Below are 17,472 nucleotides of genomic sequence, written 5' to 3' on the forward strand. Positions count from 1 at the left end.
TTCATCCCAGTGGTTTCCCTGGATCCCACTGGGTTACTGCGTGTGTGTTAGTGGAAACAGCTGCTGCACCTGTAGAAAACAAGGGATGTTTCTATTCTTCTCACCGTCTCGATCAAATTCAAGCTCTTGTTTCGATGAACAGCATGCTTGTGCTGCTGGAGCAGGCCGCAGATGTCGTCTGTCCGTAGAAGAAGCGTCCGTTGTGTTTGTCTTCCACAATCTCCTCCGGGGAAGTTCAAATTAACTTTTAATTTTACATTAAACTATCACTATTGTTGCTGTAGTTCAGGTTATTATTGTTGATTTGATTTTTTTTGGAATTGCTGCTGTTTATTTGGTTTGTTTTTTTCCTCTGAGAGCACTGTTGGTATTCCAGTTGTGATGTTTTTGTTCTGCTGTGTATGAGTCGGTGACAGTCTGCTCAGATCAGATGTTTCCGGGGACCAGGGAGAGTCGTTTTGTTCATCTACATCTGGATTTAGTCTCAGATCTCTTCCTTTTAATCTGAATGCTGGCTCACACTCATTTTACTGTAGTTCTTTATACATCTGTACTGTAAGTAACATGGTTTATCAAACATGGCACTGTGTGTAATATATCAGAGTCCCGTGGCTGACTGGTTTTACTAGCATGGTGTTCTGGCAGGAGGTGACCTCTGAGGTCCTCCCTGCTTAACTGTGAGACTAGATTATCCATAGTTTTGCTGATGTTTTTGTTATAGGATGACATATGACAGAGGAGGGAAGTTTGCAGTAAACCCACAAAGACCTGTGATCTGGATTAGGTGTGACTCATCCCTCAAGTCTGGTATGGTACTGTGTGCTTAAGGTGCACCTTCAATCTCTCTACCTCTCTCCCATTGTGTCAAACTACAAACAGTCCAGTGATGTGATGTGTGAACTACTACCAGGGGTGGGCGACATGACGAAATCAAGTCGAAATCAGTGGGCAATGCTGTCAATGAGCGGTTTTATTATTGGACTTTTATTTTTGCATCTGAAGTACTTTTCAGGTATTTACTTTGATGGATTACCCAAAAACAGGAGCAGCGACTACCAGGTGTGCACGAGATAACACTTAAACTGATTTTTCAGGAAATGTATTATACTACCATGTTTATCAGTATCATGAAATGAAATAACGTATATCATGACAGAGGATTTCATCTATGTCGCCCATCCCCAACTATAACCCAGAAGGGACGAAACTATCTAAAACATTTTGAGATTGTCGTTTAGTTTTTCTTTCTGTATGGATTTTGGCTGATTCTTATTCAAATGTTCGACACAACATTGGCCTGCAGCTCAGGTCATCTTTTGGTTTAAGTTGCATGTGAAGCTCAGTTCAGTCAGACAACTCACCTGGAAACAGAAGTTTGTGAATGTACAGACTTGATATTTGATGTCTAGGTTCTGACCTTGTCACTTGCATACAGAGGACATCAGGAAGTGACAAAACGATGAGGCAACATTTGCAAATTTAAAGCAGCATCAATAGGCTTGACACGTCTCGTTTGCATACACTTATGATCGGCACAGAGAAGATTCGGGAGTGACGATACAAAGATGAAGCAGTGTTTGCAAACTAATCAGTAAAGCAGCAGCGTTGACGAGGCTGTCTTACTGCACAGGCTGCAGTGGATGTGTGTTGCAGTGAGTAGACTATGACATATTTGGTGTCTAGACTCTGACCTCGTTTCAAGTCAGGTCAATTTTATTTATATAGCCCAATAAGTTTGCCTCAAGGGGCTTTACAATCTGTACAGCATGCGACACCCTCTATCCTCAGACCCTTGATTCAGGATCAGGACTGCATACATTAAGATCAGGGAGTGACGATAAAATGAGCAGTGTTGCAGCAGCATTGACGGGGGCCGCCTCACCTCAAAGGCTGTGAGTTGTCTGCCTGAACTGGCTGGCAGGCTTCGCTCCAGCATGACTCAAAGTATCTTCACGAATGGTTCAATTGTGCCAAAATGTCCACCCAAATTATGAGGCAAGTGTTTGTGGGAGCGTGGTGACGAGCAAAGAGCAGAGCTAGTAGAAAACGATGGGCAGAGAAGCCCTGCAGGTATTTCTTATAAATTGCACTGTAATTTATTAGTGTTATTTTTATTGTTCATTAGTAGATCAAAATTAGAAAAGGGAAAGTGAGAATTTGGGAATTTTTATGACTTTCTGGGAAGAATCAGTGACTAAAACTTTTGCAAGTGTATTTTAATGATACATGTTTTTTTTGACCATTGATACAAATTGCCCCATTTTTTTTTTTCCAAAGTCTTGACAAATTTCTAAATCTGACCTCTTGATAGACACATACTTGCTCTTTTGTAACGCAATTTTAATACCATTCAGCCAATGTAATTGTTTCATTTTTCCCCCCATAAAAATAAAACGTCAGTAAACAAGAGGCGTGTGTTCCTTGTGATTTCTTTTAATTTAATTCTTCTTTAATCACAACTGATATCATTTTCATTGCAAAGATCAAGTGTTGTGGATGAGGTGAAACAGAGTTCAGACCAGAGGAGAGTTCATCATTTCAGTGCACAAACAAAACTGAATTCAATAAATTAAAAATTCATATGTACCACACAGTATTTCCCTCGTGTTGGTAAATATAAAAAACCCTGTCGTTGTTACCATGGCGACAGGAAGAGGGGAAGGGGGGGGTCACAGGTCATGCAGTAACACATGGAAAATACAAAATGGCAAATAAACACTACTCACCCACAACCAGGCAAGACCAGGACAGAGAAAGGGTCAAGGAAACACTGCAGCATTCATTTTACACACATCTCATCAAATGTATCTTCCAGGTGTGTTTAAGATATTTCTCCCCTTTTAATCCAACACCCTTTTGTGTTATTGCCCATTTTAAGACATCCAGTGTATGACCACTGCAGCGCTGGCTTGACCGAAATCTTAACACGGCTTTAAAAAAAAAAAAGAAGGTCTGATTAAGTCAAATCACATTATTGCTACAGTTGGCAAAAGGTCAAATTCAGCACAACATGTTTTTCTACTGATAAAAAGGAGTAAGTAGTTTTATCTCGTCATGACACTTGACACACGTGATCTGATTAGGCAAAAAAAAAAACAACGTTTGTTGCATGTGACCTTTTTTTAACATGAGCTTTAAGATGACGTGTACTTCACCAGCATTACTTTTTAATCAATTCAGGATTTAAAAAAAAAAAAGTAAAAATAAGACACACCAGGTGACACAGCAACAGGAAACAAACCTCGACTACAGAAGAAGTGACACAAAAGGCAAGAAGGAGCATTTCAAGGTGAAATCTGCGTTAAATTTCTATAACTATATATATTAAATGTGGGGAGAAGGGGGGATTAATACATACATAATTATTTGGCAAGGATTTATTTTCCATTCAACTGAATGTTTCTTTTAATTAATTCACTACCAAGGCAACGGAATCAGGATTATCTAACACTACTTCACATTTTATGTAGACAACTCGTCTTGTCCGTAAACAATATTTTAGGAGTCATTTTCACTGAGCGTTTAAAGAGCAAGTTCAGATTTCTGTGTCTGTCTCAACACAATACTCATACGCTCATATGTACACTGAACGTTATTGGCCACTGATCATTCCTCCTCTTCATACTGGCTCTGAGGAGCTCCCTTTCTTGTACAGCTACACTGTAAGAGATGTGGGGCTGAATTGATTAATCGTTTAAATTATTTATCAAGACCAAATTCCAAACATTTGCTGGTTCCAGCTTTGTTAATCTGATCTGTTGCCTTTCTGTGCTCTATATTGTTGTATTTTTTGTTTTTTGGGCTGTTAGTCTGACAGAAAACACAATGTGAATGCCTACGATGGGCATTTTTCACCATTTCTGACATTTTACAGTCTAAGCAATCGATCAATTAATCGAAAAACTAAGTCAACAGATCAGTTGATGATGAAAATAAGCGTTAATTGCAGCCCTTAAAAGATGGAAGGCAAAATCTACAGTTCTTTCTGTGCAAGAATGCATTCTGAAGTTCACATGAAAGTAAAATGAGGCTTCAGTCTTTTTAGTATGAAATGTCCTCGCTGTGTTTTCACAGACAGCGTTTCCTTGATGAGCTGTCGGGGAGTTTAGTTTAGTACCAAAAAGACTTAATCTCAGAGAGAGGGCGACTCTACAAAGACAGTATGGAGAGAAAGAATTATTTCAGTGACCAATAACTCAACATTTTTATGGGAATGTGAGTATTATATTCAGGCAGAGTGAAAAAATGTGAACTTATCCTTTAACAACGAGGTTGGTGAACAAAAGAAACATCTGGGCTAAACTCTGTGTGGTCAGTTTCTCCCTGTAGCTGCCTGAGACAACACACAACGTCAGTTTGGCAGAGCGATCACTCGTACAGTATATCGAGAGGAGGAATGAAGAGCGATCAGTGACACAGCAACATCACAAACGCTCACTTAATCTCATGTAGATCTTAGAGGCGAGGACAAACGCTTTACATCCCTCTCAACAGTCAAATAATGAAATATTTCCAACGCGAGGGATTACCATAAATGAATGACAAGACATCTGTGTTGGTGAAGACAGGGAGAGTGAAAAATGATTCCTGATTATTCTGGTCCATGAGACCAAAGGGATTAAGTTGGCAGCAGGACAGGATCTGACATCATAGTTTGTGGATCAGGATGAAGGAAATGGAAGTGATTCTGCTGGTTTGAAAACCATCATGAGAACAGCAGCTCGGCCCAGCTTCTGTGTTCTTACTGGCTAAAGTTTCTTGATTTGAGGAAAAGGGTGAGATCTGGAAAAACAAAAACGGTGTCGTGCACCTTAATGGGTCTTCGTCTTGGGTTGGGTGATTCTGCGGACAACGCTGTACAGGACTCCGAAGTTCTGTAAAAGGACCACAAGAGAAGAGACGGTGTTCATTTCATGTTTCCAGACCCATAAAACCTCGGCACACTCATGAAGGACGCTCACCCTTTACTGAAACCCCTTAGATACGTCCTTATTAAGTTTAACATGTATTATACAAATGCAAAAGCACACAAGAATGACTGAAGATTAGATCTCATTGAATTCCTATTTGTAAAAATAGCAGTTATTGATGCTTTAAAAATGTAAAACTGACAACACATTTATATAACGTGGTGTGTGTCTGAAAGGGGCTACAGACTACAGGACGAACACAGCGACTTACCTGGATCGCCAGATACATCATCCCTAAGTAGGCTGCAATGCAGACGGCCAGCAACAAGTCAAAAATAGCAGGTTTCACTCTGAGAGGAAGAAAGAAAGAATCACAGTTTAAGAGAGAGAAGAAGAAACAGTCAGACTTTTTTCCCAGTGATGGCTGGATTTTCTTCTTCTTTTACTAGTATGGACCAAAGTCTGACACAAAGTTAACTGAGGACTAATTTAAAGCAGATGAGATGGCCTCCCGACTCCACAGCTGTAAATAAGTAGATCAGTATGAACTGCACTGAAACATCTCAGAGGAGGAGGAGGAGCTCATTAAAGCGTACCTGTAAGCATTCATAGTCTGCTTCAGCTGGTCGTAGAATACAAACTCTGGATCTCTGAGGACGAGAAAGTTAAAGAAGCTGTTACTCTGACATCATGACCAAAAAAAAAAAAAAAAAAATTATATATATATATATATATATATTTATTATTAGATCTGTCGTTTCTGGAAAGACTAAATGCCGTTAAAAATGTTGAATGAATATATTTTGGACATTTAAGCATCTGAATTCTCTGGTTTAATTCATGATGACAGACAGAAAACATTAATCTTATTATTGAAATTTGATCTTAAAATTGTAACTTCTCGTACAGTGTTAGTGGTTCAATCTCCTGCATATCACAATACACAAGATCAATATATTAAAGTTTAATGCCGTCTAATTTACTATCAAATACTAGGATATTTCAGATGGAAAGATGGGAATGTTTTCACTAAGCCAGGTCACTTTATCTGTCTGCTTATTCTTATAGTAACAACTGAGCATTAATCTTTTCTGTCTGTCTCCGTCCTTTCCTTTACCTTTTGTCAGCTTTGACGTAGTGTCTCTTGACGTCCTTGAGGTAGTGTCCGAGGTGATACTCCAGAGTGGACACCACACTGCTGTCTTTGTCCACCAGCTGAGCGGCTCGGGGCTGTGCTGTGAGCCAGTCAACCACCGCTGACAGCTGCTCCTCCTGAACCTGCTGACATGATCCGAGACAGAAACTACATTACAACAGTACAGTACAGCCCGAGGCTGAAGAGCTACACACAAAATAACCACCACTGCCTGTGATGGACAGGATATAGTTTAACTTTATACTCCAAATCATTTTTACATAAAGCAATGGCTGTTTTTTGGAGTAACAGGAATGTTTGGCTTATAAAATAAAATTCAAAATGTGTCCAGATGTGTTCTGTCCTGATAAAAACAGCAACAAATGGCAGATTGTTGTTACTGCTTTTTCTTTTACAGATCCATTACCACTGTGCCCTCATAAGGACTCAATTAGGGTAGATTTGTTTCCAGACTTGGCAGTTATCCGTCATAAATATTGTGAGTCAGTTTCAGTTAAATGTAACCTGAGAGGATTTCTTTTGGATCACTGAAGCAAACAAACAGAGTTTGTTTCAGAGCGATCAGAGAGGACTGTGATTTAGAAGATGATGAGAGACTAAAGCATAAAACTTTAATCTGAATATTTCAGTGGTTCAGAAAGATAAGAGTTGAACTGTTGGTAGCCATCCCTGGGGATGGACGAGTCAGTGGTATAATGCTTCATCACCACTTTATTTCATTTCCTACAATATATTTATACATTTAATCTAAAACGCATGTCTACTGTACACAGTTCAACTGCAAAGGATTTAACCTCCATCACTGAGGTGGTCCTAGTGACTTACCATTTGCTCAGTGAAGATCTGCAGGTCTCCAGGAGCCCCCTGTGCAGCAGAGGACATGAACAACAGAAATGTCACATAACAGGCAGGAAGCAGACACAGCATCAAGTGTCGATACATTTTCTCCATCTGTGCGTTTACCTTTTCAGTGAGGTTGTAGATGACCCTGGCCAGCGCCTCTGCTACCACCTTGGTGTTCCTGTTGAGTTTCTTCACATCTACATGAGGCCTGTAAGACACAAACACACGTGTGCAGACAGTTAGAGAAGGTGAACAACTTCAACAAACATTTGGAGAGAAACCAGAAACCCTCTGCGACAAGGGAGTGGAATTTACAGAGCATCCATCCATTTCCACTCTGGTGGGCTGAAAGGCAGAAAGACTGAGCAAATATCAAATCAACTGACAGGCCAAGTGTGAAAGTGTAACACAGAACAGATAAATGGTTTACTAACAGACAGGGAGATGGATGGCTACAGGAGCGGTATAAGATGAAGGAATAGAGAGCGGAAAGAGGACAAAAAGGTGTTACTGCCAAACTCAGAAGGCATCAAAACCTCCACGCTCATTCCACATCTGACAAAAGTGCATAAATACAGTCAAGATATGCACTGGTCACAACACTCTGTCTTTCCATGGCAGGTGTACAAAGGGATTCAACGTGATGTGATGGAGCACAGGAGGTGGAAAGGAACGGGTCTACAACCAAATGAATGAAAATGGCTGGCAGCTAGAATGGAAACTCTTTTCTTTTGGAGATTCAGAGACTTGCAGTAATTAACCCACCCAGCAGGGGGCTCTCCCGCTCCGTGGCGAGAGGAGGGGGACACTGACCGCACGTCCATGATGCTGGAGCGCTGCGCCAGGCGATGGGAGGGCAGGTGGGACAACGTGAAGGCCGGCAGCCGGCGGATCCCAAAGCGCTCGTGCTCCCAGGCCAGCATGTCGTCTGCCAGGTTGATTTTCTTGTGGACCATGGAGAACTTGACCTCGGGGTACTGACTAGCAACCACCTGAGAGGAAACGAGAAGGAGAGAAATATAATCCCAAATTATATCCTATAATCTAACATATGCTCTGGCTTTAACAGTAAAAGCAAAGCAAAGCACTTGTATTTGGAAAAGCTTGAGGAGAGTTAACTTAGTGTGAAGCAGCTCTGGTTTACAACCCACATGATGTGCAACATTAAAAGGGGGATAACTCTGAGTTTGCACGGCTGTTAACATTTCCATATACGTTATTAGATTATCAATATCGATCGATACATCCTCTGCCAAATAAGAGCGTATTTTGACGTGTTTTTGTCCGTCCAAGGTTGTGGTGAGAGATTCAGTCATTTACGTGGCTCAATGGCGTATAAAACACTGGGGTTCTTACCATCTCCAGCTCCTTGAGCAGAGAATACTGAGGAGTTCCCTCTTTCGGAGGTTTGGACACATGGAGGTGCAGAGAGTCTCCGTTCCCCAGAGTGTCCAGACACAACACGAAGGCTACGTTGTCCTGCAGCAGACTGGAGTCTATGGAGAAAATGAGGGAAAGGTACAGATGACAAGGAGAAGTTAATAATTAAGTTAAAAAATATTGAAAAATGTCCCAATATGTTTAAACACCAAATACAGAAAAAAACTGGTTCTATCAAACTGAATCATGGCCCTCAAATTGAATCCAGCTGCATGAATACTCCTTCTGTAAACACTGTATGAGACTACTGAACTACTGTACCTGTGTGGTCCAGATTGTCCTCCAGCCAACGTTTGGTGCCCTGGTAGTTAAACTTCCCCCCACCAGATACAAAAAACAGCAGGTTGTACCTGAACACACAACATGATGCACAAATGAGTCAAATCTACAAGGGAAACCTCCTGAAGGAACCTGATGAAGGACGCTGAGTGATACTAGTGAATATTAATGTCTGCGGGAAATAAATCACAAAGTATATTAAAATAATATTAAAACGATCCCAAATCAAGTGAGCGGTGCTGACTTTGTCTTAGAAAGATACTTTACAGTAAAGTCCATTAGTCCTCTACTAACCTCCCTCTGGTAAGACGTGGGTCCTTCCTCTCAGATACTGTTATGTACATTTAGAGATAACCGTATTATTGACGGCTTTAAGTGTTTAACACAGTGTGATTCTTACTGCCGGCAGAGTGCATAGATAATGTTAATAGACTTCTCAAGCATTTGGAGGAGGACACTATAACAAATGTGATAGACATAACAAACAGACTATGTTTGTGTTCATGGATCACTCAGGTCAGGAATCAATACTACTTATACGATATCATCATATATAAGTGAGTGTGTGCAGCATAGAGCTTCACTGAGGTGTCTGTGTTGACATGAATGTGGAAAAATAATAAGAAACTGTGCTTTTTATGCAGCTAAAAAAATTATATAAACTGTGTAACGGCTATTTGAGGCTCATGAGACACAAAATGATCCAAAAGCAATCTGACTGTGAGTGCTGGCATCATTACTCACCCAGCGTGTGTCCTCTTGTAGGTGTAAAGTTTCGAGAAGAGACGAGCCAGCTCTAGTAACATGGACACTCCACTGCCGTTCGAATCTGCTCCGTACGACAGCCACTGGACACGACAACACACAGAGTCAGATTACTGTCCTGGCCTGCTCTCTTTTTACTGACAGTTGTGTTGCATTACTGTGTTATTGTTCTGAACTTCTACGGTATAAAGTTTTTGGACTCATACCCTTAGAGATATCATGTCTGACTAATCAACTTGGGGACAAATAAGCTCTCAAATCCTACAGATATTTGCTGACAAAATATTTCTTCAGCTGCTACATTTCCTGTAAGTGAGAAAAGAAGCAGTGAACATACTGGAGCAACACCGAAGGAGTCGTAGTGAGCAACCACGACAATAGTGGGCAGGTCCTCTCCTCCAACTCCAGCCAGACGACCCTGGTGAATACAAACAGAGCCATCAGACATGTTAAGTAAAATTAATATCTAAAGCATTAGATTCAGCTGAATCAACGACACTGTGTGTATTAAACTTGATGCTGGCAGCGTGACAGAGTTGCAGTGGGTTACAGTCACAGTCGACCTCAGTCTGTCTCCTAATCCCCTGCAGTGTGACTAAACCACTTTTTCCTTCTGGTTTTAAACACAAACCTCAGATTAGACAGTCCTGAACTAACACTTCACTTCTGCTTTCTTTTGCTCCTTTCCGACTCAAATTGTTTGATCCAAAATTATCTTCAAACAATGAAATCAAAGCCATCCAAATCCCTTCATGAACTCTTATGGAAAACCTTTGTTTTCAGAAACAAAGGACAGAAACACTGTAGCAACTGATTCCTGTAAAGTCTGAATGAAAACAGTTGAATAATAACATTCATATGCTCGCACATTCAGCATTAATAATCTCCTTGTTGAGGGTGGAAGACTACTTATGTTGCCATATTTTTAATTCAAATTTGACCTTGAGGGCAAAACAGAAAAAAAAGCTTAGCACCAAGCAGTTTAAGTTCTGTCAGGCCACCAGGCTAAATAATGTGTGTAAATCCATCTAGATTTCAAAATTCCAGGCTTTCAGTCCACACAAACGTTTTTGTTCTGGGATTTATGCCCACCCACGAGTGTAGGAAACACTCATGCAGGGCACTAAGACAGCAGGCAAAACACACAACACCAGCCGAATAACACAAGGCATTGTGGAGACAGGGTTGATTTCTGAAACCCTTTTCTTAAGCAAATCCAACTCAAAATGCTTCATAAATAACTGAAATAACTGAATGATTAGTATATTACCTGGACTAAAAGTCACAAAACAAGCCTAAAGGTTTAGTTATCAATGCCCCAATTAACAAAATTTTCCTTGGCAACAGGAAGAGATCAAACCCCAGTTTGTGCCCTAATACAGTTTCATTACATTAAAGTCACAGAGCTTTTTAACACCTTTCTCAAACATACTGAAGCCTTACCAAATCAAGAGGAAAGAGTAGCGTTTTAGATATTTGAAATTATGAAATCAGCACACAAGAAACATGTAATACACAGTCTCAGTTCAGTTTTGAGTTTATCTGAGCTTCATGCCTGTTGACTGTGGGAGGAAACTGGATCAAGCACACAGAGGAAAACTACGCCAACTACAACTCGCACAGAGAGGGCTGAGACAGAGGTAAATCCAGGGCATTCATGCTGTGAGTCAACAGTCTTAACCACCAAGCCGCCGTTCTGCCTGATGATACTGTAACATTATCCTGCAACCCTCTGTCTGGTGCTTCTGTGTACAGAAAACTGCTGGTTCCTTTTTATTTCCCATTTCAAGTTGGTTCTCCCAAAAAAAGCATTTAAAAACCCACATAAAAAGGTAAAATATCAGAATACTGAGTTTATAATGTTGGAATCTGTAATTTGCAAAAACACCCTGGAAAGCCTTTCTACTCTTACTAGTGACTGAATGTTGTTACGTGTGTTGTGTGTTAAGTGTCTAACTGCATCACTTTTTATCAAGGTCTGTGTATTTCAAGCTGCTGATTCAGTTGCTGTTGTCTTCACATTATGTTTCAATCTCTCACCTCTAAACTGGTGATGGCCCAGTCACTGACAGCTTTACTCTGAGCTCCACTGGTGACCATCTGGAAGCCGTTGGCTGTGGCCGTATGCAGCAGCACTACAGAGAACAACAGAAAACATAAAAGTTAGAATTGGCTGACTTGTATATTTTCAGGTCATGCAGAGTGATCATCCCACATAAGCTATTTTCCCTATCTGTAGAAGACTAGACTTTTTAAATCATTAATGTGTTGCCGTTTCATTTCTGTGTACAATACAGATGAATGGACAAACAGCAGGTTTAGAGGGGATGACTCTCTACCTTCAGCTGCTGATAAGGAGCCCTGTGAGGATGAGGAGGTCAGGGTTTGGGTGTAGATGGACAGCAGCTCATCGTCCTCCATGGCAAAGTAGACGGGGACGATGGTCTCAGTCGCCAACATCTCCGGCTCCAGCTCCATGAACTGCTGCACAGGATAAACAGAGGGGCACGGTGTGTTTAAGAAGCTAAGTCACACTGATTTCATTCCTTCAACCCTGCGAGTTCAGTCTTGCTAGTGATAAGAGACAGCTATAGTGGCAAAGAGGAGAGAGACTGCATTACAAATTAACAGAGCTTCTCTGGAATAATTCACCAAAAAAGGAAATTAGTTATGTAACCAAACGAGTAACTCATCAAATGCCTACTGCTTCTGCTTTCAAGAGATCCCACTTATAAAGCAGGAAGTCTAATTAGTCATAACTTGTGCAGTGTGTTAACATCCAATCTCTGTGAAGCGTTTGGAAGACACTGTACACTGCAAATTCAGGCCTTTGTCACAGTTCTCCCTCTAAACTGGTCTTTGTTTATGAGTCAGTGAAGCTCAGTGTGACTCCAAAATAAACATAGATCAGAGAGAAGGTGCAGACAAACTCGCCTCCCTGTTCTCGCCACTGTTGAGGTGCCCTTGAGCAAGGCATGGACAGTAACACAAACAAATTCAACCCCGAACAGATAAGCTTGTGGTGAAGGGCACTGCTCAGTAATCTCAAATAAAGTTTAGCAGAAATAAGGGATGCTGCTGGTGACTTGTACCATGCACAAAGACAGACAACAAGAATGTGGATGACTGTACTTTTCTTTGCCGTACATCTGTAGATCACAACCATTTTAATGCTGCATCAGCAAAAGAAGAGCCAAAAAGTCAACGGAAAAAGCAAAGTTTTGCACTGTGACCCCCACAATGGGGCACAGTACAAGACATTGATATGTGACATTAAAGTGTGTTATTACCTGCACTATGTCCTGGGGCACAGCAGACATGTTCTTGGGCAGGATGATGACCACAGCCCCAGCTGACTGGCGCAGGGCTTTCTGGTACTCTTCATAGGAGAAGTCTGCCAGCCGCATGATAACACAGCGGCGACTTAATACCTCTGCCTCCACAGTACGGGCCTCCGTGTTCAGGATGGCATTCCTTGTACCTGAGGGTACGAAGACACGCTGATCAGCAAATATGATACAATAACCGAAACTGCCAAGAATTACAAATCCTGCTATTAGAGATGTTAAATAGAGGCTAAGTTGAGTCGAATGCTACTGTATCGATAAACTGATGCTGAGGCTAAAACCACTCAGGTACTTGACTTGATTAAAACAAAAGGTCTGGTTGATCTCTTTCTCAAGTCTGGTAGCATTTTCATCAACCTTTCCACAAAAATAGACATTACTGCTTATTATACTTCTGAAAATGAAACGGTGTTGTGTCCCCATATGAATTTCTTTCCCTTTTTTCACTGTGCTACCATCCTTGTCAAGATATTTCTTTACTATACTTCGGGCTAGAAAGCTCAATCCTCACCAATCCCTAAACTTCACACAGCTATAAACTATTTAATAAGTCTACAAATCAATAAATTCATCATTTTATCACGGTAAAAACTGAACTGTGAAGAGGGATGAACAAATTCTATGAGCCTGCGTTTTGTCTGTCCTGTTTAAGTTAGATGTCTTTTTACAATGTTGCTAATATAAATGTGAATTAATACTGCTAATAACGAAATGGATACAGTTTATTAGGGGGATACACAGGAAATGAGCTAGCTTGATACAGGCTACTAGCAAAGCTAAGCTACATTAGCAGATAGCTAGCTAGTGCGACCCTGCATGCTTTCATTGACATGTTACTTCAAGTAACTTAACATTAGCTGGAGACGACAACAAGGCTAACTTCAGTTAGCTGTTGGAGCTCGATCTATTTACTGGTCTAGTTAAAGCAGCAATGGTTACATTCATTCCCAAGAGATTAAAATAGAGAAACAGCTGACTTACCGTACGGCTGTCCCTGCAGGTCGTATTGCTGCATGCGATACACCGTGAACTCATGTGCCGCCTCGGCCGGGAGCGGTGACACCAGGATCAGCACCGCGGGGATAAACACAATGAAGGTAAGGGGGAACGAAGATTTAAACATGTTATCAAACATTTCACTAGCCTCCTCGAACATGGTGGCGATTGTATTCGGCGCACAGCTAAGAATAAAATACTATTTTCAGCTGTCACCGCTCTTAGCAATTGACAGACAGGGACCCAGTTTAGCTAGCCAGCCAACCGCAAACCACAACCGGAGCAACGCAAATAGCTGTGATCAGGCAAACAGTTGGACGACCAGTCACTCTCGACTGGGACTAAAACAAAATGTAATATTATCGCCAGTTTATGGAAATGGAGTAATACAGTGTAATATGTATTGAAGAGTACGTGTTTATTTAGAATATCTATCTAATAACAATTAAATATCTCAAACTGAGTTGAATCAACGGTCCTTCAGGGATCTTGTCAGACAGCTATAATTGAAGGGCCGGGCATTGTCTAACAACACTAGGTGGCGCTGTACACCATAGAAACTAACAATGATAGAGGCCCTGTAACAATATTGGCTGATTTTGGTTAAAAGTGTTATATATATGTTAAAATGTTATAAATGTAATCCTGATCCGGTAAACCCATAGACTGCAGGTATATAAACAGTCTATAGGTAAACCTTATTGCATCACAGGTGACCCCATCAAATAAGTCCACTATCCTTTTCACACAACAATAAAGCACATCCTGAAGCACAGACAAATCTGTAACCAGGATTACGGTGGTCATGAGTCCTGAAATGAGAAATTAGGCATACATTTAGCTGTCTGATCATTTCACTCACACACACATACACATTTTTCTTTTTTCTTTTTTTTAAAGAGGGCCTTTTTCCAATTATGCTAATGTTGCAAAAATGTGTGCATTGAATAAGGAAAGCCCCTTGAAACAACACTGATGTTGAACCTGTAAGTTACACATAGTAACAGGTTGTTAAAACACTCACATTCCCCCAAAAACAAGGACATGACCCCACTGCCCCAATGTTAGTTTCAGCCATTTTGTTTCTATTTTTTTTGGCAGGGACCGTGTATAAAAAACATAAAATAGATTAGGTTATTAGATTACTTTCCATCTCGGTCTCGGCATTAGTTGTTCTGCTATCTCTGGGCATGTGTCAATTATGTAAAATTACTTATACATAAAAATCCCTTCCTTTCTCTTCCTGTAGTAGTCAAATATTTTTGATGACTCATCTTACACTTGGGGGAATATAGATAAACTCATCTAATCAAATGAAATAACTTGACTTTATAGGTAACAGGATTATAAAAGGATCAAAAAAGGTTCTTCGTGTTGGGAGAATGAACGTGTGCAGCAAATAACTGTGTGTTTATGAGTAACTGGTGAAGAGATTTGAATTTGTGGTGCTAGAAGAAAGTCATGGGATCACCAAAATCCATTTGTTTCCACCAGACCTTTTGACCAAAGTTTTATATCATAAAAAAACAATAATAAGAATTAAAAGTCTGAGTCCAGTTGGGAAGAGCTGAAAATCATATTCTCTCTCTCTTCTCTCCTCCCTGTCTCTTGCTCCCGGGGCTGCTCTGCTAAGTGGCAGATTAATGCTGATATGATGTCCTGCCATCCCACTTAATGGACCTTGGCGTCATTATTTCCTGTTGTATGAGTAATCCATGCCCGGGCTGGTGAGAGAGCAAGCAGCAAAACAAACCACAAAACCAACATGGACGTTGAAACTCATCGTAATGATTTCACATTATTCAGAAATGATCCTTTTGAGATCCGCTGGCATGACCCGCCGTCTGGTCGAGGGGAAACATACTGCTCAGCATAAAGACACAAGTAGAAAAGAACAATTGTTTCACGAGGAAAATAATGTTTTTGTACAGCGGCAGTCGTGTCACATGAATCCAATTCCTCCAAATTCATAACATCCTGTCATCACAGGATCATCCGACACAGTGGCTCGGCAAAAATGCACGAGGTCACAAATTTCACTTGATGTCGTCTCATCCAAAAACATAAACATTTTTTCCAAACATGATTGTGTGCACACTACAGTGAACACTCAAAGGCACTAACACACACACAGATACACACACACACACACACACACACACACACACAATGCATGAGCTGTTCAGTGTCCTCATTTCTTTCCAGTGCTCCTGGGAATGTCCTGAATCAGACCAGCCTTTGCTCCCGACCCTCGGCCACAGAAAAACACTTTGTCTGTGCGACCACACAAAAGGTGCAGTTAGTGTATGTGTTTGTGTGTGTGTGTGTGTTTGTGTGTGTGTGTGTGTGTGAGTGTGTGTGTGTGTGTGTGTGTGTGTGTGTGGGGGGGGTAAATACCGTGGATTAACGAGAGATTAGCTACCTAGCAGTAAGTAAGCAATTTCTGTGTAGCATGCCTATGTAAGAACCCTCCCCCTCCGTTTATTGCCCCTTCCCATTCTCAGAGGATGCTGTCATTTTCTCACCACACTGAAAGGTTGCTCAAACACTGGCCACACTGAAGTGTTTAAACCGCTCAACGACAAGGTCAGAATTACAGAATACCAAAGATATACTGTAAGAGGGAGTGACTTCTGGCTTGGGAGCTGTGCTGAAGTGTCCACACAGACACCACAGTCAGCACACAATGGTGGTCTTTCTAAGCAAGACCTATGGAGCAGGTTTTCTGAGTCATCCATTCCTTAAAACACCACCCGCTGTAATCCCCTTGTTAATGAGCAGAAGCTTGGAAAACAACAAGGTCCTGCTTGATGAACAGATCTGGGAATGAGTGGAAAATCTATGACATTGCCTGGTGCACCACGCCCCCCAAATGACAAGGTAACGTCACATTCACCACCAGTAAATACTACCCAATAATAAAAGAAAACCCTCTTTAATTGGAACAACCAGTCCTTAAGGATGCCACCAACCTGGAAAAAAAGGATTCTGATTGATTGAAATAAAAGCCCTAATTGACTTGTGACTAGCAGAATTGGGGTCAGTGTTGGGAGAAGTATTCGGATCCTTTACTTAAGTAAAAGTACTCCAAATTGTAAATGTAATTTGTTACAGACAAAACTCCTGCATTCAGTAAAAGTGTGTAAGTATTATCAGAAAAATGTACTGCTTCATATCGGTTGATGGTATTGAGTATCCAAAGTAAAAGTAGTCATTATGGACAGAATGACTTCTGTCAATGTTATACTTTTATATATTATGAATATATATATGTCATATTTACTCGCTCATCTTATTTTTTTGAATATAAAATCTTAATCTGTAAATGAACTACAGCTGCCAAATAAAACGCAGTGAAGTACTAATTACAATATTTTCCTCTGAAATAAAGTGAAGCATAAAGTAACGTATAATGGAAATACTCAAGTACAATACAACTACCTGAAAATTGAACTTTAGTTCAGTGCTGGAGTAAATGTACTATATATGTAAATATGACACCTGGTCAACACACTGAGGAAGGCAGAACCTGACACCTCTTTGTCTTTTAGTGGACGGTTGCTATTAATGTAATAAAAGAAAAATGTAAGATAAAAAATTACTTATTTGTTCTTAAATCGCACTGAAGCTGGAAGATTCAGTCTGAGGGCTCGAGCTGTGGTTGTTCTCTCAACATGACCTGGTACTGATGGATCTGGTGTGCGTGCTGAGATGATGGGTGCCTCTCAATATAGAA

General features: G+C 40.7%; 1 protein-coding gene across 2 annotated transcripts; it reads right to left on the bottom strand.

Annotated features, from left to right (window-relative positions):
• Positions 1-4,666: 4,666 nt before the first annotated feature.
• Positions 4,667-13,896, bottom strand: ncln (nicalin). 2 transcript variants are annotated; one of them, XM_070909167.1, is made up of 15 exons: positions 13,722-13,896; positions 12,684-12,874; positions 11,733-11,877; positions 11,434-11,528; positions 9,731-9,811; positions 9,373-9,476; positions 8,611-8,699; positions 8,266-8,405; positions 7,723-7,901; positions 7,030-7,117; positions 6,892-6,930; positions 6,028-6,188; positions 5,507-5,560; positions 5,182-5,260; positions 4,667-4,874 (listed from the first exon to the last, which is right to left on the bottom strand). In XM_070909167.1, the coding sequence occupies exons 1-15, from the start codon at positions 13,894-13,896 to the stop codon at positions 4,812-4,814; spliced, it is 1,683 nt and encodes a 560-aa protein (XP_070765268.1). In that variant the 3' UTR covers positions 4,667-4,811. The 2 variants fall into 2 exon arrangements, with proteins under 2 accessions (XP_070765268.1, XP_070765269.1); XM_070909168.1 differs by having other exon boundaries at positions 6,028-6,191.
• Between the last annotated feature and the right edge of the window lie 3,576 nt (positions 13,897-17,472).

The sequence above is a fragment of the Enoplosus armatus genome, chromosome 7 (assembly GCF_043641665.1).
Source record: "Enoplosus armatus isolate fEnoArm2 chromosome 7, fEnoArm2.hap1, whole genome shotgun sequence".
NCBI lineage: Eukaryota > Metazoa > Chordata > Actinopteri > Centrarchiformes > Enoplosidae > Enoplosus > Enoplosus armatus.

Bases quoted from the DNA above. Each gene is read 5' to 3' on its own strand.
- ncln (XM_070909168.1), bottom strand. From the start codon at position 13,896: ATGTTCGAGGAGGCTAGTGAAATGTTTGATAACATGTTTAAATCTTCG. The intron at 12,875-13,721 runs GTAAGTCAGCTG...TCGTACCCTCAG, and splicing joins CCTGCAGGGACAGCCGTACG to GTACAAGGAATGCCATCCTG. The intron at 6,192-6,891 runs GTAAGTCACTAG...GGATCATGTCAG, and splicing joins AGATCTTCACTGAGCAAATG to CAGGTTCAGGAGGAGCAGCT.